The 26,538-nt window shown below is 35.2% G+C and overlaps 1 protein-coding gene across 12 annotated transcripts in view; it reads left to right on the top strand.

Moving 5' to 3' along the window:
- MSRB3 (methionine sulfoxide reductase B3) overlaps positions 1-26,538 on the top strand; it is a 211,744-nt gene that overhangs the window by 31,548 nt on the left and 153,658 nt on the right. For all 12 annotated transcript variants that reach the window (XM_016923087.4, XM_016923089.4, XM_016923093.4 and 9 more), the window contains 2 exons: positions 16,797-16,905; positions 18,497-18,574. In XM_016923087.4, the coding sequence (XP_016778576.3) occupies positions 16,797-16,905; positions 18,497-18,574 (187 nt within the window). The remainder of the gene's footprint in view (positions 1-16,796; positions 16,906-18,496; positions 18,575-26,538) is intronic.

The raw sequence follows: 26,538 nt of genomic DNA, 5'->3' as shown, positions 1-26,538 counted from the left end.
TGCTGGTTTTTCAGATGTTTCTGTGAGAGAGGCTGGGATGGCAACCTAATTAGAAGGAGTAAGGTATTTGTCTTGAAGCTATATTTAAATAGCAAATACACTTTTTTTAAAAGTAGATTTTATGTCTGTTTATGGTGACATGAGGGGCTAATGAAGCTTAATGTATAGAGGCCCCAACCACTCTTCTCAGTATGCCCCCTAGCCCCACATCCCCCTGCACTGCCGCCATAAAGGGTACTGGAGGAGTGTGAGGCTGGAAGGACATGTGAAGTGCTGAAGACTTGACTGTGGCCATTACAGTGGAGTTGAAAAGAAAGATTGTAATTGGGAGAGATTCAGGCTGTAGAACTGACAAGGTTTGTCTGTTGAATTGTATACGACCTTGAGGGAGAACCTCAACCACGAGTTCTTGTGCTTTGCAGAACCTTTTCAATGCTATACCGTACATATCACAGGTGGACTATGGAGGTTATTTAGATTATACATAATGATGTTTTCCTCTGGAAAAAGCTCCAATGTGTAAAAGTACCCAGCATAGTTCTTGTAACATTGGTTTGCCAAATACAGGGGAGGCTAAATGTTTATAGAAACCACATTAATTAACAGTGTATTCTTCAAGATATGACAGTCATGGATTAAAGGGTTTCATAATGAGATTGTTTAACTGAAATATAAATATCTTTAAATTTTGATAAAATGATTCAAAGATAAATTCAGCAAAGCTGATAGTTTTTAAAAAGTTAACCATTATGGTACAGTGCTTAAGCACACAAATTCTGTATGAGGTCAGACTGAGTTTAAAATCTGACTTTGCCACTGACTAGCTGTGTGCCTTAGCTTCCTTGTTTGTAACATGGAGATAATAATAGTACCAACCTGAAAGGGTTGCTGTGAGAATTAAATAGATTGGGATGTGAAAAGTGCTTAAACCTGTGGCTGGCATTTAGTAAACACCATATATGTCTTCACTATGTTCAATATGGAAATTCATGTATCTGTATTAATATAGATTTATGTTTTTCCAATACAACAGACTTTTCAAACTTTTAAACATGTCCTATGTTTCATTTAACTATTTTTTACTTTCATGGGACTCACAAATACACTTTATGTTTGAGGAATAACCATCTTGATCTGTTGTTCTGATCTCTTTATTTTACTTATGCACCCTGCTGAACCAGAACTCAAGTCCTATAAATATACAAGAGATTTCTTTTATTCTTACTACCCAGTACTGGTAAAAGCCCAAAGAAACTCTCATCTTTCTTATCTAGGGCTTGTACACCCATTTTAATCTGAAAAATGAGTTGACTAGAATAGTATTCCATAATTTCTCGACCATTCAAGCACCACTAGTTTTTAAAGTGTTATGAAAGTCAGTCTTCGGGTGTCTACATATTTTATAATTTGGATTTAGCAAAATCTGTATCATCATCAATTTCTCTAACAGGATTTTGCTCTTAGATATATAGAAATGTTGAAGAAATTAACTTCAACAGTAATGAAACAGACTGCTTAAATTTTGAAAAATAAAGATGAAATTGAAATGGGAATTCTAGTCCCTATTAGTTTGTACAGGTAGGGAAGAGAAGAGGCCAAAACTGGAAATACAGGAAGTGAAGGTGAAAGTTTGAAGTCTTGCTTTAATATAATGTTGCTGGTCAAAACCCATTACAACAGAAATCTCTGTAAATCAAAAAGATGTCTGTTCCCTGACCAGTACCCTACTAATTTTGAGTATTATTCAATATGAAATAATTCCAGAACTAAAATATAATTGGAGCAAGCTCTTAAAGTTGATTATAACTGGATTGACCTGCATGAAGGCTATATCCCAGAAGAGTGATCTATTATTTTTCAGCTTTGACTTTTTTTACTTCTTATTTTTTTAATAAAGTATAATTTTAATTTGGAGCTTTTTAAGTGCATCTGAGTTATGGTTCACTTGTGTTTGCAATTAAAGGTAATTTTTCTCTCGCAGAATTTCTTCTTAATTTCTTACAACAGTTTCTTTAACGTATTAAAAGAACACTGGATTAGGAGTTAGAAAACTCTAACCAAAGCTCTGTCCTTAACTTGCGTGACCTTGAACAAATCAATAAACTTCTCCTGATCACAGTCTCTTCATCTTTATGAGGAATTAAAATTAGATAGTATATTTAGTTCTTAAATTCTGTGATTTTATTAACTGTCACTTGTTTTTACTTTTGACTTTAGGTTAATCAGATCTTAAAACTCAGTACTAACTAATGCTGGGAACTTATACAGAGAAGTCTGCTGAGTTGTGGTGGGAGGACACAGTTTCCATGTTTGAACATTAGAATTCCTTGCCTCTTAATCAAGACTGAAGCATTATCTGAGGAGGAATCAGGAAGCCCAATTTTATACATAGTTTTAATGCTAGATAAAAATTAAGTGTAATTGTAGCTTAGACTAGATATCATGATAGCTTTCAGCCAAGTGAGGGTGAAATAAATAAAATTTGTCTAAATAGTACTAATTAGAGTGATAAATTATACTTTTTTTCTACCCTCATACATATAATTTGTGATTGTGATTCTTATTTGACATTATTGGCATATTTAATAGTTTCCATGAATTGAAGAGTCACATGGCTGTAGCTTATAAATATATCATAGTTTTCTAATGTAGCGATTAGAAGTCTTAGAGATATTTTGCAAATGGTGTTAGAAAGTCATTGATTATCATCTGTATAACTAGAACTCCATGAATCAGCGGCTTATGGCTCCAGAGCTTAACACAGTGCCTGGCACTTAATAAATATATGTTAAACGAATCAGTAAACATTTGGAATGTTTATGTGTAGGTGAAGTCATAGCTGTAAGAGAGTACAAATTTATTTGAAACTCCTTTATATGGGAAGATTAAAAGTGAAGTTCATAGTTTGGTTTACTTTTGAATTTATTGTCTGACAATTTTTTCTCACTTTATTGCATTAATACAATATAGGGGATGTCATAGGTATAAATCGCATTGTAGCTAAACAAAAAACAAAAGTGGCAACAGATTCAATGCATGTTATCCAGAATTGCTTTTACCTTTTCTTGCAAACAGTTTTGAGTTTTGGTAGTAAACTGTTTGAGGCAGTGAATAAGTACGTAGTATACTTAGCATAAGACTTAAGAACTCTGGCCCTTTTTATCACTTCTTTGCAGCAAATTATTGTTTGTTGTGCTTTAAAGTCTCCATTTGTAAAGAGGAAATACTACAGATACACATTAAAGCCACATCCATCAGTAACAAGTACTTATTCAATTTGAGCTGGCAATAGTTCATTAATAGAACTGATGTACTTAAAAGATAATCAGAATCGTCAGTGTGCTGTTCACTTACTGAATGCATTGACTTTCTATATTAGTTCTTCAGAATCTTTTTTGGGTCATGAAAAATATGGACAACCTACATAGTGCTTTGATAAAAGTTATGACCTTCTTTTCCAGAAAAGACATATATGCATCTACACATGTTTTCATATAATTTCAAGAAATTTTTTGTTAGGTCTTCTGAAACTCTTCAAGGGGGGCTCTTTGACCACATATTCAGGACCTCTGTTCTAAAAGATGCACATGAACCCAATATAAAACTCGGATCAGAACACAGTGTTTCTGATTTCTGTATTGGTGTCCCTAAAGGAATTCTCTCCCTTGTGTTCAGATTAATGCCCTCAGTTCTCCAATTTCACCATTCTTACCCAACATCTGACCTAACTTTATCTTACCTCATTTCTTTGATTATATTAAAATGCCGTGGAGAGGATTTTTAAAAAAGAAATAGAAAGAAAAAAGGACATACAAATTTCAACCCGTAATTCACAAAATAATTTGCAATTAGTTGATTAAATGGTATCCACTTCTTCCAGTAGATGGCACTAGGTTTACATTCTTTCATAGCATGAATGATTATTGATATTAGCACATGGGTGCATTGTGAAAACTTAAACAAAAGTATATAAGGAATAGCCAGTTAAGAACATATGGATTTATAATCCACAAATTTTTCTGCTTATATTATGTTCAAACAATATTTGTAGAGCACAAAACCTTTTTCCATTTTCAATAAGATTCTGACTCCCTTATGCTTGGCCATCTCATTGAAATTGTCTTTCATGTGTAGACTTTCTATAAATTGAAACAAGTTTTCATAAATTAACTTATCTTGTGTCCAAATAGCTGATTTAACAGTCATTTATAGTTTTATATGCAGCTAAATTTTCTTCAGCAGACCACCCAAGAATTAAAGAAAATTTCACATTTTGTTTTGCTGTGTTTTGAATTTTTATAGAATCTTGAAAATGTTATTAGTTTAGCATGTTGACTGTTAAGCATGAATCGATTTTTGCATGAATGAAAATATTTTAGAAAACTAAGAAAAATTATATTTAAAATGTTGATTAATGAGTACTCTGATGCAGCTATATTTTTCTAAAACAGTTTTAGTAGCCCTATAATATAATAAAGTTTTAGTTAATGTTGAAAAGTTGCTGTGCAGCATCTAATTACCAGATGAACTTTTAATTATCTGTGACAATGGATATTAGTTAAGGCTAAATTGTTATACAACAATAAGACTGTATGAATAAGATGTTGGGCATATGGTTTGTTAAGTGTGGATTCTCTTGATTTTCTGGTAAATATGGAATAAATTCTTTATGTACCTTAAGAATTATAAAATACATAACACCTAGTAACAAGAGAGTTTAAATAGGCATGAAAAAAACAATTAAATCTTAGTTTTATTTGAGAAATTCATTAGTTAACAATGACTGTACAGTGTGTAAAACATAAATTCTGAAAACATGATAATTCTACAGGGTTAGAATATCTAGACAATATGGACTTTGGAGGAATCATATAGGCAATTAGATGCTTATTTATCTAAACATATTCACAATAATGTTATGTGACAGATTGTAGAAGGATTTATTAAAATGAGCTAACTCTTGCTCTCAACAAACAGAAGTAATGAAGGAATGAGCCATGAATGACAGCTCACAGATTCAGTAATATTGTGGGTAGATATTTGATGAATTTTTACTATCATCCTTTCCTAGTTTACAATTTCATCCTAAACATTTTATTTAGAGATTGAATTTCTCATAACTGCTTCTGCTAGGTATACTGTAATTTAACATTCTTTAAAATAGATTGTATTAAGATGCAACGATAAATTATCTGAAATTACCTTTTGTGCCTTTGCATTTGAAATCAAAGATTTACTTGAAAATTTTAAATCCTTATTTCATTTATTTCAATTTCCTATATATTTTTATTTTTTAAAACATTTAGTATATTTACGCTTGTATTAGTAATTTAAAAATGCGTGTTATAAAAAATACACCATGAGGCCTGGCGCGGTGGTCGTACCTGTAATCCACGCACTTTGGGAGGCCGAGGTGGGCAGATCACTTGAGGCCAGGAGTTTGAGACCAGCCTGGCCAACATAGTGAAACCCTGTCTCTACTAAAAATACAATAATTAGCCGGGCCTGGTGGTGCGCCTGTAATCCCAGCTACCCAGGAGGCTGAAGCAGGAGAATCGCTTGAGCCCGGGAGGCAGAGGTTGCAGTGAGCTGGGATCGTATGATTGCACTCCAGCCTGGGCTACAGGGTGAGACTCTGTCTCCATCTCAAAAAAAAAAAAAAAAAAACCCATGAAATGACAAAAGATATCAGTTATTTAGATGGTTAATAAGAGATATACTTTTATAGAGTTTAAATTTATGTATTAACTTTTATGATAAGCATTTCTTTCAGTACTAGATGTATTTATTATATTGAGCCACATAATTGCAAGGAAGGAATGGAATGTTAATTTTTATCACTAGAGTATTTGAATTTGAGGCAAGCAAAGAAAATTCAGAATCCTATAACTATAGCTTTGTAGGATTTTGTTTTGTTGCAGAAATACATGTTAGCGCAGAAAGATAAAACTGTTTATATTATATTCCACTTGATTAATGTTTTAATCTTCCTTCTGCAAATTTTAGATAATCTCACAGCAAATTTCAGAGCTTCTCATCATATTATTGGTATTGATGCAGAAAGAGATTAGACACTGATCTGTATTTACTAGTTTGTTTCTACCACCAACTTGCTTTCTGGCCCCAGGAATCTTTGTTTTGTACCTTTTATTCCTATTCTGCATCTGTAAACTGAGAATTTTGTAACATTCGTGTCAAATCTTTTATAAAAGATATGACCTTCAGGTGAGGGTTATTGTATTATATTATATTATATTATATTACATATTAGCTGACATTTTCCAAAAGTTTGTTCTGTGCAATTTAAGTGCCTTGTTGTAAGGGAGAAGAAATTGGGGAAAAAAAGATGGGGGTGGAAGGGAGGACGCCAAAAAGTCTGGGAAATGTCATGGGTTTGATCAGGCAAAATCTATTTCAGTTATGGAAAGTCCTTGGTTCCTGCAAAGTAAGCTCCAGAAAGGTAGAAATTTTTGTCTGTTTAGTTCACTGTTACAATTCAGCAACTACAGTTGTGTCTGTCACATAATAGGTGTTCAATAAATATTTATTGGATGAATGAATGCTTGTGAATAAGTAACATCATCTTATATATCAAAATAATGTCACATTACAAGTAATGTGATCTCTGCTCTTAAGGGATCTACATTCTGGTGAGAAAGATGGCCACCTCAGGTTCAAATTTTATTATCTATAGGATGAAAGGAGTTATATACTTGAAGGTTTGACGATTCTATATGAACACTTTCTCTTTTGTTTTACCGTTGAGGCAGGGAGTAGAGGAAGTGAGAAGCATTGTGCTTCTTTCCTCCCAGAATGTCAGACTGGATTCTCGGAATAGGATTTCAAGCAATGACAGTTCTTCTGAAGGATATTGAAGGAATGTGTAGATGTAATTAGTGGGAGGTGGTAGGAGTGGAGGATGAGAAGATGGGGGTAGGGGTGGACTGTGGGCACATGGGTTAGCAATAGATAGGTATGGTAGAGTGCAACCAAGCATGGGTTCAAGAGAGAAACAGAATGGACAAATAAACTAAAGGAGGAAGGCTGCAGACAAGAGAACCTGGCTGTCATTAACCAGGTATGCAACCATGAGTAGTAACTTTTTTGGGCCCTGATTTCCTTTTGAGGGCTTTGGACTAGAAATTCGTCATTTCCCAAATTATAATCTGAGGGACACTAATTCTACTAACTTTCCCTTGTAAAATGGATCTCATCATGAAATTGAGAAACCCTACATACTACCCTATTGCATAAATTCTAAGATGCACTGCTTTTACCATTTTACCATCTTGGTAATCTGGATGCAGCTTAAAAATCATTGTGACAAGAATGTATTATAGTTTGGCCACTTTCTCCCCGCCTTTTTAGTGGAGCATAAAATAATGGGGTATCAAATGACCACATATTTAATAGTGCACATCAGCATAAGAAAATCTCTGAGAAGGTCTTCAAGAAACCCATGTCACCTAGATTTGCCTAATCTGATTTGACAGTGGAACCTTTCCCTTCTCACTCTGCAAGAGGAATAACATGTTAGCATTTTTTTCAGAGCCAGTGTTTTAGAGAATGCATTTTGGGGAATGCTGGATCAGGTAATCTTATAGTCTTAAATCCAGAGAATTAATCAAATATTAGTTATAATAAAAGAGTTGAGTGTGAAACCCTAGAGAGGTAACATAGGATTCAGAGTAGCAATCTGAATTACTGAATTAATGTTTTTACTCTATCATTATTTATGTTTAAAATTTCACTGATTTATTAAGCAAATGTTACTGTTGCTGTTTTTAAACTAATTTCTAAGAAACATAGCCAAGATCATTATTTAGAAAACATCTTTTAGAAAGAAGATTTAAATAGCAATAATTAAAGTGGAGAATTGAGTAAGTATTTAAATACAACATATACCCGTTTAGTCCTTCCTTTTTCTCAGCCACATTACTAGGTGCTGGGGATGCAAAGATGACTAAAATATGTGTGAGCACTGTCTCTCAAGAAGACATTGAATAATGTCTTCCCGTGTCAGGGCAAGACATGGCTTTTCTTGATAAATTTGAGTGAAAAAGTAAAGTGGATTTTTTTTTTCTCCAGAACTCCTCAGATTTTTCTGGAATATATAGATTCAGATTTAGCTGTTTGTTGAGTGGCAACTGAAGACTTGTTTTCTATGCCTTTTGCTTAATTAATTTATATTTGAAATTTGATTTGGGTGGTAATGTAATTTTGGAAATTTGCAAAGCTGAGTTTTTGACAATATATATTTTATTTTGTTTCTGGTGAAGTATACTCAATGTTACATTTAAATAAAATTTGCATGATAATCTAAGAGAGGGCTCCTTTCCTTCCTTTTTGTGGGTGGTTACCGCTCATCTCCCTAGCAGTCGGTGCTCCCAAAGGGGAGGAGGATGAGAGAGCGAGCTATTTTTTGCAGATCTTTTTGATTGCATGTGAAATGTAGAATGGAAATGAGCCTGTCTGTTTTTAATTTTTTTTATGGGCTATGATGTTCTAGTGAAGACCCATACTGGAAAAAAAATTAAAAACAGGGAACTCCAAGTTTGTCAGACGTTTCACATGCAATCAGATAGAATTGAAGTAAAGTGACTTTCTCTTCCACTGTTGTCACTTGATGATGGCAGTGCCTTTAAAAATTCTCTTCTTATTTATATGCCTTGCAAGCAAGAAAATGCTCTTTGGATCAAGACATTTTAAAAATATTTCCCTAAACTCTAGGCTTTATGGTCCACATTAACACAAAAATTGTTGCTCTCAGTATTTGCATTAAATTTTGAAGAGTTGATAAGATACTCTAGTTTTTTTATGGTGCTTAAAGAATGCTAATAAAATGACTACTACACATGAATTCAACAATTAAAAATTTATAACACAAATGAAAGAAAAGTAAAATGTGGCTTCTATCGTACAGTCATTCGGGTGAATTATTAATGAATGTTTCATCAGGATGAATGTAGTGCTAAACTTCTATTGTTTCCCAACAAGAAAATAATGTAGCTTCATGAATGAGATTTTACTATTAAGGTTAGAACTTTAAATGACGTTAATAACCTTTCAGTACTGTGAAAAATACATTTACTCCCCTTGACTTACAGTAAGAAAATGTTTGCACATTTTTCCCCTTAATTTTAAAACTGCCTTACTTCTCAGTTCCCCAATTTCTCCCTTTTCAAATCTGAACCTACATTTTATCCTGGTTTCTTTTTTGGTTTGTTAAATTAGCTGCTACTCTTACATGAAAGACTGCATACTTTTCATCAGGATAGGGTAATGACCACCTTGACTTGTGCACATTTGATCATACTATATCTATTGGGATGTCTAGATGTAGTTTTCTGTTTGGATCTTTTCTGGCACCCTGTGAATGCTGTTGGTATTATTTGAGTTTTCTATATTTCATTTATAAGCAGATATGATTAAATCTAGGTGGGAAAAATTTTAAAGTGTTAACATCCTTTTTGTTAACTCTCTTTACACAAAACTTTGCACATACCTTTACTGTAAGACTGCACATTGTATAGATTGTTTTTCTTATCTTTCCTGCTAAAATATGTGTTCTCCTACAGCAGGAACACTACCTTATTTATTTTTAACTTTCCAGTGCTCATCACAGTTCTTGATTCACTGTAGATGTTTAATAAATAGTTGTAGAAAGTATAAATTAATATTAGGCTCAACAGTTTTTATCTTCAAAGAATTTACAATGTATTTGGGAAAATAAAGCAGAAATGAATGAAGATGTTTGAGAATAATTGCATAATACTGTATTTGCCCATTTAAGTAGTACCTTGCAGAGTAAATACACTAATACTAAAAGTGCTGATAGCGGTGAACTTATCAGGATGTGTAGCCTTGGAAGGAAAACTTGCTTGACAACGTCTTCTGAGTGTATTTATTCAAACCTTCAGTATGAGAACCACACTGAAGGCCATTTTTATCATTCAACTATGCAGCACTAAAACATATGGTCTTGTTTAATTCAAGAAGTTTACAATGGTATGTTGCCTTGGCATGCTTATAATATCCATTGATGTTAATTAGAACTCTGTGCATACATCTATAGAATATAATTGAAACTGATCTCGTGGAATTGTCTTATGTGAAGTAAAACAGCAAGAAGGCATTAAATGTGATTATTATTGTGACATATAAAGATATGATTTTTCTTACATATAGAAAAGAACAAATCTTTACCTTAAGAAGAAACAATTATCTTTTTTCTGAGTCCTAGAACTCATAGATTTGTTTTTGTGTGTGTTATGTTTAGGGCTTGGAGAACAGATGAAATAAAACTGAAACAAAATGTAAAAATTAAGAATGTTTTTAAAAAATAGAACAGGTACTAATTTTATACTTTCTTTGGTTATGGATGTTTCCTGCCATGGCCAGAAGATTACTCTGAAGGGGAGGGTTACTGGAGTGTTTCAGAAGGGCAACAGCATTGTTTGGCCAAAGGGTTTTTTGTTCTCTAGGCTCATCCAAAATTCATCACCAGAAACAGCCATTGAGTATCCTCTCAGATATAACTCCAAGTTGAGAATGATGATCTATAGTCTAAAAAGGATTACTTTAAGTGGACAAAGCAAATTAGCAGAACCTGCACTCTGATCATACGTTGAAAGTTCAGCCAGAAAAATACTTTCTGAGAGCTATTTTGAGGGTAGCACTTTGCTAAATGGATATTCACTAAACTTTCTCTTGGAAGTAAAAAAGGTAATGCTAAACAATGCCTGTATTAAGATACGTAGTTGTAAATTTCCTGGTTTAAAAGCATATGTCTTATATATTTAAATTGTTGCTTATCTATTCATATTCAGGTTTTAGCACTTTCACCGAGGTTACCTGTCTCTGTCTCTGCCACTGGAATATGAACTTGTTAGTGTTTTCATCTCTTGCATTGGTCATTCCTGCCATGTGTTCCGAAAGCTCTTCCTTCAGAGATCAGCACAGACACCTTCCTCTCCTCCTTCAGGGCTTTGCTCAAATATCACCTCAGTGAGACTTCTTTGGCCACTCTATTTAAGATTATAATCCTTATTCCTTTCACTCCCAGTCCTCCAGTTTTCCTTTTTCCTTCCTGAATACTTACCACCTTCTAAGAGACTATGTAATTTACTTACTTATTTTCATTGTAGTTTGTCTGTCTTCCCTTACTCCTGCTGGAATGGGAGCTCCAGGAAAGCAGATCTAAGTACTTAGATCTCTTTAGTACTCCAGGAAAGTATCCTAAGTACTTAGAATAGTGCCAGCAGATAATAGGTACTCAATAAATAATTATTGAACTAATGTATATATCTTACTTAGCATAGTGTCTGACACTTTGTAAACACTCAACATTTTTGATGACTTAAACAATTTAAGAAAAAATCTTGGATCAGTGGTCCTCAGAGTAAACCTTGCAGCTCTAGTTTTGTGGAAACCAGAGGACTGAAGCAAAAGTGTCCTGACATCTTAGACTGTATGTTAATCTCAGGAATGTGTTTCCTATATATGTCTACTTTGAGAGAAAAATCAGAATTAGGTATGGTTCTACAAATATAGGAGCTTTTCTTTCCCCATGCTTTGTAGGTTTGTCTTATCTTAAAGCCTTTATTGAATTACTAGAACGCAAACAAACAAAAAATGATAGTTATGGTATATATTTTATATTTTATTCTAAAAAATGGACTAAATTTGGCTTCTCCAAATGGCCAATTATTTAGAAATTCTAACACTATACTATGCCTGAAGTAAAAATTTGCTTAGTTTTCCAGTGACAAACTAATAACCAGCCAAATTTACAGTGAAAAATAAAAGTATACCACCTTTAAATATAGCAGCAAGGTATTTCAACATGAACTTTACTGTTTTAACCTACTAAACTCAAAGCAAAACAAGACATTCTTATCTCTTATTCATTTATTATCTTGGGAAAATATTTAATAGTTTCATTTTTTCTGATTCTAGAACCAAAATTAAAGTTATGGGATCCTTAGGTTTTGTTTTGTTTTGATTTTTCACACCGAAATATAAAATTTATGACTTAAAAGTACTCTAAGGTTTAGGTAACAGATCTAATTTACTTCTTAATAGGAAGTTAAAAAGCCTTTCAACGTTTCATAGACTTTGTGAGAATCCTGTATGAAACTTGTCACTGACCCTATGTTGAAGGAGTAAATACAGGGAAAAGAGACATTGGCTAATAGATAAATGTATGTAACTTTTCTGATGTACTGAGGTGATTATTACTTTTTCCCCCTTATTATTTTGTTAGTTTTTAAGCTGAAAGTTATTGTATAGTTAGAGAAGAAAGAAGAAAAGTTGTTACATAATTTTTCCTGACAAAATATGATGACTGGCTGGGTGTGGTGGCTCACACCTGTAATCCCAGCACTTTGGGAGGCTGAGGCGGGCAGATCACCTGAGGTCAGGAGTTCGAGACCTGGCCATCATGTCGAAACCCCATCTCTACCAAAAATACAAAAATTACCCGGGTGTGGTGGTGGGCGTCTGTAATCCCAACCACTCTGGAGGCTGAGGCTGAGGCAGGAGAATCACTTGAATCCGAAATGCAGAGGTTGCAGTGAGCTGAACTCACACCACTGGACTCCAGCCTGGGTGACAGAGCGAGACTCCATCTCAAAAAAAAAAAAAAAAAAAAAGAAGAAGAAAGAAAATATAACAACTATGAGTTTTGCAGTCAGACAGCCCTGGGTTTGAGTTGATAAGTCTACTTGCTGTTTGTCCTTAATAAGGTATGTTATAACCTCTCCACGCCTCAGTTTCTGTATCTGTAAAATGGGCATGACAGCCACGTTCTAGAATTATTGAGAGGATTAAATGTATTTATGTGAAAGTGCCTAGACATGTGCCTGGCATGTAGGAGGACTCAAATTTTAGTTTTATTTTCTTCCTTCATTTCCCACTTTAATCATAAAAACAAGATAAGGTGTGAGGAAAATACTGTTCCCAGGGAATTATTATAGAAAAAGAATTACCAATAAAAGATTGCTGCACACTAAATACTGGACCTGGCTATCTTTTAAAATACAATTTTAACCTCAGAATTCACTGTAATCAAAATGAAGTAAGTGCTAATGGCTGTGATCCTTATAGCAGATCTTTGAGGGTGGCAACACATAGCAAAGGTGACTTGCTTCAGGTCGTGTAGCTGGGAAGCAGGCAGAGCCACAAAGCAAACTGTTGCTGTACGTTTATTTGTACTAATAGCAAGAGCTTCATACTGGGGCTTCGAAACAATACTGGCCTTGAGGCAACAACACAGGACAAGCTTTGCTATAAAAAGAGACTTTGGACATATTTCAATAAATAAAATATCCTTGGACTAGGTTCAAGATGGAACTGATCTATCCCAAAGTTACTCTGTAAGGAACGGTGTTATGATTAGATACCAAAATGGCAATATTATCTCCTCAAATATGTAATTGTGTTACATGTGTGTACACACACACTCACTTGTGCCTTCAAAAGACACTATTAAACATTTAAATAAAGGGAAAAATCTTTCCCAAACATACTTCTAAGCCAATTTAGAGGTCATTGAACAGATGTCATATAATACTAATGTTAAATTACCCTGTGTAATAAGAAAATTACAGTACCTAAGTGAAGATAGTAAAGGGAAACCATCCAATGAATTACTCCAGAATTTCAAAATGAAATGATTTTTTCAAGATTAACAGTGGCACCATATGACTTTAGAAAAGTGAGTCTGATAGGGAGAAGGGAAATAAGAGACAAAAGTGAAGCTTTTCTGTGTTTATATATACCAATATTTGGTTCTGATGATAGAAGGGCTAATGTAATAGTATAGCTTTAAATTGTCCAGGAAGTATATTATTATTATTAAATGGTGTGGCAAGATATTTATTAAAATCTGACCAACTTCTCATTGAATTGTTTAATGTAAAATCACAATAGTTGTTTCTAGTCTACATATATTTCCTTTTGGTATTAGATATACTTTGAAAACCTAATTATTTTGAGAATATAGTATAACCAAAGAATGAAAATGTACAAAGTTTGACAACTTTAAATAATCACTAGCATTTCTTAAAGGACAAACCTCACTTACAGTTAGGAAACAATATTTATACTTAAGGTTGAAAAGCCAGGATGTAAAAAAATTTTGCTAATTTGGAAGATGACCTTTAAGTGCACCAAAACCAAATAATTTGTAGGCTATGACATAGGGCACATTCCTACAAAATTTGTGTGAATACTGCTTTAGTGGTTCGTGAAAGACAAACAAAGAAAGCTGGAATGAAATCTTTATTCCCCTCCCAAATAAGACGGAGACTAACAAAGGAGTACAGCAGCACTCTTTCAAGGCTTGCCATTAAAACGAGGTCTCTGTAGCACAGTTAATGAGATGTTTCATAGTGGAAAACAATCTGTTTTTAAGAATGTTTAGATCAAAAGTAATTTCTAATCTATGAAATAAAGTCTCTTCAATACCCTTCATTCACTAGTAAAGCTTTTATGTTTGTATTATTTACTTCAATCAGATGTTTTCAATTTTACCTTTTTTTCTTGTACAAATACTTGACATGGTTCATCAATACTGACCAACAGTTTTATTCTCTTCGGAAAAGAGAGATTCATGAGAGAGGGAGAATGAAAAAGAGAGAAACATCTTTGCCTAAATGATTTGCAAGCATCTGTGCTTTAAGCTACTTTTTATGAACACTCCTTAGTAAATGACTCAAGGTAAAAAAGCAGAAAAGCATCCAATGTTAGGAAATTGCAATCCAATACCATGTAATTTAAACCTGCAGTTGCTTCTCTTGTACTAAATGACATACAGATGGGTAGCTTAGTTCTCTCAACTTTGGGAACACAATTGGTCTTTTTGTATGAATGAACGTATATTAACAAAAATATTTTGGATAGAATTTTTTGATTTTAATTGTACATATTTTAATTATGCCATTGAAAAGAATAATTTTAACCAAGTCATTTTGTCATGTTAAGTTTGCATTTAGTGATTTTGTGACAGTATTAACTAAGATACAACCCTTCCAACAAACACATGAGAATAAAATAATTTTTAAGAAGTCTGTACTGAATTAAGCAGAAACTCACCTATCACTGTCGACTGATTATTTAAGAAAGAGCCACTTTGCCTTCAAGCTATTGAGAGGCTTGTTCTGATAGGACAGACATTTCTCAGGGAAACATTTCTACCTAACCGTTGATAACAGCAAAAATACAAGTAGTAGGTATTTGGATAAAGCCTAGGATAAGACGGGGTCCAGTGAGATGAGAGATCAACATGCCGTTAGTGACATGCCTGCTGTGCCTGTGGATCTTTCCAGGCCAGGGAAGGGCTGAAGTATTTGTGGAAGGTCAGCAGAGGTGCTGTCTGACAACCTGCAGGCCCACTCCAAGGTGTATCTTGCTCTTTGGCTGTGGCTTGCTCTTTTGCTGCCTCCATTTTCTCTTGTGGAGAATCAACCGCTCTATCTTGGTGGCCCGGATTCTGCAAGCTGATATCCTTCTTCAACACCACAGTCAGGGTAACCGGCTAGACAATATTTTCCTAGTTTAAGGTCAGCGATCTCATACTATGACATTAGGTACCTTGAACGTAAAATAAACGGGAAGCATTTCCACTCCTAATCATATTTCTTTATATTTCAAAAGAAGTTGCGTTTAGTATTTAGGAAACTAAGTAAGCTTTCTTCTAGTAACTTCAAAACATGGCAAGAACTCTCTACATTTAGGACCATCTGCAGGCTTCTTTCCCACTGTGATGGATGGCAAAGAAAAGCAATTTTACTGCAGTGAGTAATGGCTACCCTGTCCTGGAGTTATATTTCTTTTCAGTCATTTGCTCATGTAAAATAAAATACTACATATAAACAGGTGTTGTCTGAACATTTTACTGCAGGCTGTATAGGTTGAAATAAAAGCTGCCATTGTTATTAGAATCACATTAGAATTATTTCACCATTCACATACAGTTAATCAGTAAAGTCTTCCTAGATATACTTTGCAAAAAGAAAATGTAGGTTTCTAAAAATATTCACATTTCCTTTTTTCTTTGTCTTTCTCCCTTTCTGTTTTTCCCACTCTTTCTTTGGAACTTCTTGAATCTGCATTAGTGAAAATGCCTTCTCCTGTAGTTTATTGAAAGTTTCTTGCTGCCCATTTAACATGGTAAGATACGGTCTTTGAAGAGATATACAGAATCTTTATACTTTGAAGGAGTATACAGAATCTAGTGAAGTTTCTGATGGAATCATGGAGAACAGTAATTCCTGGTCATAGAAAAATATATTTTTAGGGCTCAAAAATAGGATGGTAGTTAAATCATCCACAATGGAAATGGAATTTTGATGGTTTCAGGCTATTCTACTAAGTTGCAAAATTATTGCAGACTTACGGTTTAACATAATATGCCCATCATTTTATATATACAGTATAAATGTTTGTAAATAGACTTATGCTTTTGAATTTATTTGGAAAAAAAGGGTTTCAGGATACTGGGAGTTATAAAGCATGCACCTTGTGAATGATCAGTGAGTTTTTAGTATCACATGCTAGAGACTGGCTGTAGCATATTGTCACTGCTCCAGTGGAATCATCTGAATCTTAAGAAACATTCATTTTAAACATAGAGAAATAATCAGCTGCAGTTCAGGTAAGCATTTCCAGTGCATTAGAGACTGGTCTGGTCATTGACAAGTGACTGCAGAAGCTGTGCTGTGGCGGTCAGCCAAAGCAATTATTTAGGATTCAAGCTAAAAAGCCTTCTTCTCCCATATCCTCTCTCTTTTCAGGGTCGTGTAGGGATAAAAAGAACTGTAAGGTGGTCTTTTCCCAGCAGGAACTGAGGAAGCGGCTAACACCCCTGCAGTACCATGTCACTCAGGAGAAAGGGACCGAAAGGTAAGGTGAGCTTTAATAAAAAGTCATTAAGAGCTAGATTTCTTCTCCCCCTGCCCTCTGCAGTGCTCTTCCTTGCCAATTAATTTAAAGCATTCTATACTTACTTGCTAAAGTCTATGAATTAGTATCCTTGAAAAGGTTAAAATGGTGTTGTTTAGGTTAAGACTAAGTTTTATTTGTTCTTTTCTCCATTTAATGAATACTGCATATCTGATATAAAGTCACAGAGCTTTTGTTAAGGGCGTGTTTTTAGTTTACTACAAAATGTGTGGAAGTAACAGCGATTTAGGTACATTTTTTGGGAAGACATCACAGTAAGCAAAACCATGAGGGACTTGGCACTATGCCAGGATGCTGAAATTTTGAAGGTGGCCATTGTAAGTATAGACGTTTTGGCTGCAAAAAGAAGGTAGCATAATTTAGTTCTTTTCTACCCAACTCCAATTTCTTTTTGAAGCACATGTGGAGAAAGTATTTATTGGCTCATTTGTGGTTGGAATGTCAAAAATTTTCAATAACTGCCCTCACATGGCTTTGGTCCTTGGAAGTTCGCCCTAAGTCCTGAAAAAAGAGTTTGTTCACTTCCAAGACTGTTTTTAGTGAATAAAGCCTCTCTCAGCTGATTCCAGCTCAAAGGTAACTTGCCAAGGTCCGACGACTTTGTTGTCTAATTTATACCATGGAGCTTGGCGTAAGACCGTAGCTTACCTCTGATCCAAATTTATTAATGATGTAACTTCTTGTTTTCATTCATGAACTGAAAGAGCTCTCTACTACACATGGGATCCCTGTTAACAGGCAACACTCTCTTCCTGTCACAGTATCTACTGTTTACTGAATTTACCAAATGTTGAATCTCTGACGAAGTCCAACCTTAGCATACAATGAGCTAGCAGTGGACTTCAGTCTCAGCTTGCGAGGATTTCTATCCGTTCTGTTGTGTACATGACTAGCAAAATGATTTAATGCACACAAACAACCAGAGATTAGGTCATTCTTAAAAATTCTGTTTATAAAAAATTTGGACCTCATAAAGAGGGTGAAAGGATAATAAAAACAAGCTGCAGAGCACATAGACTTTTTGTTGGGCTAGCACAGCTGATTTGTATTAGCTGAATGACCTCCTAGCCTTTAAGATTGTTAACTTAGAAAAATATTCCCTTAAAGCTGCAATATTCCTTTTCAAACCAAAAAATAAGACTCCTTCCACTTGAAGTCTTGGACCCTTCTGCATTTTCTGGTATATACTCTTGTACACTGTAAAGTAGCAAAATCTTATGTAATGTTCTTTCTGTGAATCTAAACTACAGGCTTTTTTTTTTAATAGAAAAAAATCTTTTTCTAAGCATTACATAACTAGATGGCTTGATTTTTTTATGTAACTTGCACTAGTTTGGAGTAGTTATATGCACATTTTATTATATAGATTTGAAATATATTAGTAAAGTTCAGATTTCCATATGTTTGGTTTGTTTTCATTCTAGGACAAAAAGCCCTTGAAAGATTTATTAGAGAAATATATTTTAAGCAAATACATTCTGTAAGAAATAATGCTAACTTTAATTTTTTAAATGATCTGTTTATTTATCAGTGCCTTTGAAGGAGAATACACACATCACAAAGATCCTGGAATATATAAATGTGTTGTTTGTGGAACTCCATTGTTTAAGTAAGTATGTTGAAAACCTATAGGTATGGCTGTATCATAGATGGCAGCAAACTAGTTATTGCTTTTTCATCTTAGAATCTTTCCATTGCTGAATTTTCTTCTGTTTGTTTTTCTATTTCCATTTACCCCCAACAAAACAAAAGTAATTATTGATTTCATGGTAAATTACCAGTGTGACAGACTGGCTGATTTTGCACTACTTGGATCTTTAAAATACCCGACATTAACTTGTTCATGTCAGTAACCATGGTGCTTAGCAGAGCTATGAAAGAGATTTTGGCAAGCATAGAAATGTTTATGCATTTACTGATTTTTTAAATCTTCAAATGACGGCCTTAAATATTTATTGGAACATAATGAAAAGTTCTTCATGTATATACTTCACATTGAATAAAATCCACCAAGTAGATTATACTTTTGCAATGAAGGGAAATACCTGTATTGAATGTAACATGGGAACATACCTTTACATAGGTAAGCAAATTATGTAATATGAGGTTAACAGTTTTTGCATAGATTCAAAATCTTTATTTTAAAGATCCCAACAGTTTACCATAAAACAGGCAGCACACTGGACTTTCTGACTAAAATAGTTCATTCAGATAGTGTATTCTGGAGATTATGGATGTTATTCAAGAAAGGGAAATCTTTACCAAAAACTTATTTATCTAGGTGGAGAAAATTCTAGAAGCCCTATGCTTCCCATGGGTTGCTGACTTGGGGGAATAAAAAGGCAGAAACCTTAATTGGGAGTAAATGTCATTGGCTGGGTGTGGTGGCCCAGGCCTGCAATCACAGCACTTTGGGAGACCAAGACGGGTGCATCACTTGAGGTCAGGAGTTCAAGATTAGCCTGGCCAACATGGTGAAACCCCATCTCTACTAAAAATACAAAAATTAGGTAGGCGTGGTGGTGTGCGCCTGTAGTCCCAGCTACTCGGGAGGCTGAGGCAGGAGAATCACTTGAACCCAGGAGGCGGAGGTTGCAGTCAGCCAAGTGTGCCACTGCACTCAAGCCTGGGCGACAGAGTAAGATTCTGTCTCAAAAAAAAAAAAAAAAAAAAAAAGTAAATGTCATTTATTTAAAATAGAATTACAGAGTTTCTTAGGGGAAATAAATAAACAAGGATCTCATACTTGTAGCTAAAACACACTTAATATCTCTCCATAAATGTTTCTCTTTTAAAAAACCAGCATTTACTGATTTTCCAGAAATAACAGGAAACAGTGGTTTCCTTGAAATTAAAAAAATGTTTCTTACATTGCACAAACCTTATTGAACATTACCATTGGTTGAGAATCTGTTCTGAATTCTTACGTATTCCTTCTGTTAAAAAACTGACCCTTCAAATTGTCACCCATTTCCTCTCAGAAAACACACTCCTTATATAATGTTTCAACACCTTTAGCTTATGTCATAATAGTTGATATAACACTTAAGATAGTTGCTGAGCCATGTTAAACTTGTTAATATCCCAAATGGTAAAAATTGGCCACATCCCCTTTACTTTTTGATTCAGATTCTCCATCCCCTTCCCTATCATGTGATTCACTAAAGTATGGGATCTAAAGAAAACTTACTGTTTTAAATAAGAAACAGAACCACTGTAAATGAAGGATTTAACCCTTGTGAGATTTTTGAGTCACAAATCCTAAAAGCAAGACCCTTATCCAAACATAGATGCTAGTGGGAGTCAGGTTTCACATTTGATGTGATATTGCCTCTATTTCATCTACTTCTGTGCTTACAAGGAGAGCTTTTATTTTCCACATTTATAAGGAATGTGATTTAATACTTTCATTCTACTTTTTTCTTCTTTTAATTGTTTGCTTCTTTTTTACTTGTTTTCTTGTCTATTTTGGGAAAAATTCCTTGCTGTATCCTTCACTGGAGAATGTAGTCGAGTAGCTCATTGGTCTAGTGCCAACTTCTGTATGTGTACTTTCCTGAAACTGATATGTCTGAGAGTCTGTGGTTGGCTGCGTCTTCCTCCCATCTCCTCTATCATGACCACCCTTCTCCCACCTCACAAAAGATGACATACCTTTCACCCAGCCCAAATCTTACTATGTATTGCCCTGGGGTACAATCTCCAGGGCATCAAACAAAATGACAGTTCGGCAACTTTAAAGAGACTCGAAAGCAAGGTTAAAAAAGTGTTGGTAAAAAATAGTGAAATCGTATTTCACCTTGGCAAGGCTCCTGGCACAGCACAGTCCACCTCCCTGTCTGCCTGCTTGTCTGTCTCTCCATCTGCTGACTGTCCATTCATTTTCTACTAGCCTACTTAAGTGAGAAGGCTGCCATGAGAACATGTATTCATATCTTTATTCAAATGAACAAAAACGAAATAATTGGAAGTCTTTTTTTCGGACACAGAATACATCCGATTTGGTTGATTAATTTGACAGTGAGGACTGGCTTTGTAAATTATATGGTGGACTTCATCTGCTCAGTGATCTAAATATGTATCTCTAAAGTTTTGTCAAATCTACATTTTACGTATGTGTAAAGTACACAAAACACCAGAAAATTAATCTTCTGCAATTTAAAAAATTTCTGATAAGACATTTTAACTTAATTTAAATATATGAGGAAGCATGTATCAGTCAGCACCCAGTCAGGACACAGAATACACAGTATTTTGAACAGTAAGGTTTACAGAATTATGAACTGTAAGAGAGGATTGTGGTAATAAGGGATTGGGTGGTAAGAAATGAAAAGAAATTCTAAAGAATACAGGAATAGCAGACATAAGAAACAATCATGACTCCTAGGAACTGAGATAGACAGCCCTAGGAATCCTCTGCACCCCTCCGTACACACAGGGCTGAGGGCTAGACCTTGTTGGAGAGGGCATGGCTGTAGCCACTAAACAGCAGAGAAGTTGTTATGGTGCCATGATGGTGCAACTTGCTGGAGCTTTCCTGAAATCTGAAATTTGCTGGAAATTTACCCTCTGGGATGCTGGGGAAAGCTGTTTGCAGGGCATCTCAGTGGAGGCGCTCCACTACCAAACCATGTGAGCGGAGCGCCAGGGGAAGCTGTAGCCGCTGGGTGCCGCTCATCGCTGTGCACAGAAAGCAGCACCTGGCACTGAAGAAGCCACTCGTGTAGCTGGAAAGTAGAGTATGCTACCTAAGCTGGGTGCAGAAGGAGCTGTGTGCTCTGCAGGAGTTGGTTGCTGGAAAAGCTGCGTACACGGGAGGAGATGGGTGCAGGAGAGTCCAGTCACATAACAGGAGCCTGGCACTAGAGAAGCTGCCCACATTGCAAAAGCCTGGAAGCAGAGAAACTGCATGGGCTGTGGGATCTGGATGTGAAATATGCTGCAAGCACTAGAGGAGCTTGTTAAGCAAGCATCCTGAAACCAGAAAGGAAAGGGCTTTTGCTCCTGGAGTCTGTCTCCTGTGCCCTTAGCTGGCAAAGTTAGACCTCATGCTGGCTGACAAAGAAAGAAGTATTTAAAGGGCCCAGCCCCATTTTAGCAGAGCAGGCAAAGAAGATGGATTTAGAGGCGAGAGGCTCTAACTTTATTTGAGCACGAAGTCTATTTTTTAATATCAGAATTCTTTTAGGGGTTCAGGAGCAAAAGTTTCAAAACCACTCACTAGTCTAGTAAATTAATGTCACTATCGGGGCCCTGTAGGTAATTGGTTTTATGCTTTGAACAAAAGTGTAGGAAACAATTGAGGTGTGTGTGTGTGTGTGTGTGTGTATGAAAAGTGTGTGGAGTTTCCGTTTGTTAGAAAGGAGTGAGGGTAGAAAACTAGACAGAACAGATTAACTAGAGGAACCGTATGAGAAATAATAGTGGGAGGGAAATAGATAAGACAGAAGAAATAAGAAGAGTGCTGAATTTCAAGTATCTAATCACACCGGGGCCTGTTGTGGGGTGGGGTGAGTGGGGAGGGAAAGCATTAGGAGATATACCTAATGTAAATGACAAGTTAATGGGTGCAGCACACCAACATGGCACATGTATACATATGTAACAAACCTGCACGTTGTGCACATGTACCCCAGAACTTAAAGTATAATAAAAAAAAGAAAAGATCATTTCCCCCACTGCTATTTCTGTTATTTTATTCACACTTAAAGTATATGTGTGTGTGCATGCATATATGAGCATAATCCTCATCATTTACTTGACTGCTGTGTGTATTTTAATTCCTCACAAAAAAGGCTATTCAATTATTCTCATTTCATTTTCAAACTTGTACTCTAAATACATTCCCTCTCTGAACAATATACTGCTTTCTTACTGCTTACCAAGTACAAGAACCTCATTCACAGCCTTCTTATAAACCTAATGTATAATTTATTCCATGGTTCACATTTTCTTCACATTTACAAATTTTACCAAGCTAGTTTATTTCTCATATAGTACTACTGACTTTCAGTTAGTAAATTAACTGACAGAAGTAAGAATGTTTTCTCTTCTGGTTATTTGAACTTTTAAAACTTCATAAAGTGAATTTATTGCACATCAGATAAACCAAAGAAAACACTGGGAAAATAATTCAGAAAGTATTTTTGACCATTTATATTTTGCTTTGGTTGACACTTTCCTAGGTATTGTGGAATAAATAAAATAAATTTATGAAATATTTTTTTCCTCAACGTACTTACTTTTTTGGCATAGTAAGAAAAACACAACAAACCATTATAAAATATGACAAAATAATGCTAGTGTCTCTCTGAATGTGCCTGTTTGAAATGCTTTTGTATGTAATAGGAAGGAATATGACTACATCAAACTCAGGCAAGACTTCTTGGAGGAGATGAGAACACACTTTACCAGGCCAAGAGAGGGGTTCAGTTTTTCCCAGGTGGAGGATGCCTAGTAGAGAATACCATATGAGAAGAGGAATCAGAGATAGAATCAAAAGTGGATTTTTCAAGGATATGGAACACTAGTCCAATAGGAGTGGGAAGGTGGGTTATGTTGGGAGTAATGGGAAATATGGCTGGGGAGTTACAGGGGACCAATTAAGGAAGTCCTTGGATGCCAGAGAAGGCATCTAAATTCCTACTAGAAATCTTTTAAGCCGTGGAATCTTTTCCTCCATAAAGCCCTATCTGATCCTTCTAGTGTGAACGTGGGTGTCCCTCATCTCTGCTCCATAGCACTTTGAATGCGCTTCCATCATTGCAATTTCTACTTTGTTTTATAATTATCTGCCTATGTGCTTGTCTACCCTCTTGGAGTGAATTTCACAATGGCAAAGCCATACCTTAGTCATATTTATATTTATAGCCCCGGCACATAATAATCACCAAATAGTTGTTGATCACATGCATATCTGAACTTTGTGAGATAGATAGTGAGGTAATAGCATGACGAAAATGAGATGTAAGCCATAACAGTGCACAAGATAGATTCTGGGATTGGAAAAAGAAGGAAATAGGGATGTTAATTAACAGCCTCAGTGGGAACTCTTTTTTTTCCTTGTTAGCTGATAAACCTCAACACTATGCATGTGCAATCAGCTTCTGATAATTTTGTTTGAGACCTTGAGGAACCACATAGGACATTTTAATATTTTGTATACACTTATTCAGCAGGCCTTCCACTGAATAGCTCATTTTCTATAGGTTCACTAATGATAATGATAATAATGCTAAAACAATAGCTAACACTTACTACAGCACTTACCGTATGTCAGGCATGGTTCTTAGTGCTTCATATATGTGAACTCATTTAATCTTCACAGCAACACATTTTATAGATGAGGAAACTGAGAGAGGATAAGTAACTTGTGAAGATCACACAGCCAGTATACAAATGGATTTAGAATAGTAGCACTCAAACATTTAAAAAAGAAGAAAGTTAAAGAATTATAGTAGAATGAAATTTTAATATTTTATTTTGGTCACTCTGGTTATTTCACTTAGCATCGTTGGAACAAATGGAACACACAGAAACATGCATACACACACACACACATCTCTCAATTGTTTGAAAAATCTGTTTGTCACAGTACTTAAGTACTTAAGTTGAAAGTTGAAAAGTGTCTCAATGTGGGAAGGGCTAGCCCAAAAGTAATGAGATCCATCATGGCAGGTCATCAAGAAGGACTCAGTTTCAGGCAGGTTATTATCTGTCCTTAGGGAAGTCCCTTGGAATCCTGACAAGAAAATGGAGCCAATGTTCAGGAAGTCATCAGGCCATTCAACATCTGGGAGCTAGGGCAGCAGCTGGATTTGTGGGCAGGATTTTAGTAATTGAAACTGGGAGGTCATTTTATTTTCACTTATTGACTCCCTGTCACATTTTCTCAAATAGCTGCATTCCAAATTTTCACTAATCTTTTCTTTAAAAAAATCCTCTCTCTACATTTTTTGAGAAGATTGATGCCAACTGACACGAACTATTGTAAATGTCTATCTTACTACTGGAAATTTTTGTGTCCCTTCATCTTCATCAAACAATCAGAACAGGCACTGACTAACAGCAGCTAGTGGCGCCTGCTGAATATCAGGCCAGATGTGTGATCTCAGATTCATCACCTGTAAAATGGGGTAAATAACACCAAACAGGTGTAAAAACTAAATGCAGAAAAATGCCTCGAATATGCCAGGTATTCAACAAATGTTAAATACAAGTGGCCTGTCCAAGTTTTGGGAACATATCATACTATCACAGCAGCCTAAAAAATCCTTACAATGTGAGAAAGTACAGGCTTTATTAGACAGAGTCTGTCTGTTAACAGTGGATATTAGTGTGATGAGTCACAGCTCCAGCTGTGTTGCTACATTTCAAATGGAACTCTGCTGCAAGACTGTTCACACATGCTACATTACACATGAGCCTCCTGTGCAATTTTATTCTAGGCTACCAGAAAATTTAAGCCATTTTTCAGCTCTTTAAGAACATAAGCCCTTTCACTGAGAAAATTCCAGTCCAGTGCCACACACAGTTCACTCAACTGTGCTACTCCATGCATGCTATTCTGTTCACCACTAAAAGAGACTTTCAACATGAACTTTTCCCTCTGTGATGCAATTTTGTGTGTGTGTGTGGCGGGGGAGGATGTAAGAGCACAGTGAGAAGATAAGAGTTTTCCCATTTTCCTCTCTACTCAAATCCCGTCTCCTCAACCCTTTTAAAACTCTCCTTACGATATTTAACAACCATTTCAGTCACTGTGGAATTCTGTTATGGAGAGTAACATGAATTTAACTTAAGCTTTCTTTTGTGGAACTCTAGCTGGAAATTGCTCATAATTCCAGAAAATGTTTCTTAACCTCTAACGAAGTACATTTAACTTGAATTTTAAAAGATTTGAATTGCCTCTCACCTTATTCAAAATCCTTTAACAAAGAAAGCTTTCCAGTATAAAGAAACTGTTCTGAAATAAACTAGAGTTCTGAGTGGTGGCTTACTTAAAGTTGTGTTATAGCTGAGTAAGTAATATATTATTTTGAAGAGAATATAAAATTGACTTCTCTCAGCCCACTGACCCTTCCTGTCTTGTCCCCATACAATGATTTATAGGAAAAGTATTTGTAATACAGACAGTTACTTTTCTATCTTCAACTCAACTGAAAACTCAGAGAAAGACCACAGCTGGATTGGAAGAAAAGGACTTGCTTGAGACAGGGAGTAAAAACACAGCCAAAGCATGACTTTAGAAGAAAGAAAAGAACATAAAAGCTTGGCATAAGAAAAGGAAAGAACAACTCCATTTGAGAAACTAGAAAACTATCGCAAGGCATGATTCAAAGTATAACAATATACAAAGATAATTATAACTGCATTTTTCTTTTTAAAAAGTTATATACACACGGAAAAGAACTGAAGCAATAGATACAAAAATACCTAGGTGTGTGAAGATGTGTGTGTCTGTATTATTTGGGGAAAGGAAAGTGAGGGAAGAACAATCTTGCCTTGCCTCGTATTACCTAAATAACAATCTTAGTTCTTCAGTTAATTTTCCAAATGGATTACATTTTTCAC

The sequence above is a fragment of the Pan troglodytes genome, chromosome 10, assembly GCF_028858775.2.
Source record: "Pan troglodytes isolate AG18354 chromosome 10, NHGRI_mPanTro3-v2.0_pri, whole genome shotgun sequence".
NCBI lineage: Eukaryota > Metazoa > Chordata > Mammalia > Primates > Hominidae > Pan > Pan troglodytes.
The sequence above is the reverse complement of the archived record's forward strand: the minus strand, read 5'-3'. Positions and strand labels throughout refer to the sequence as shown.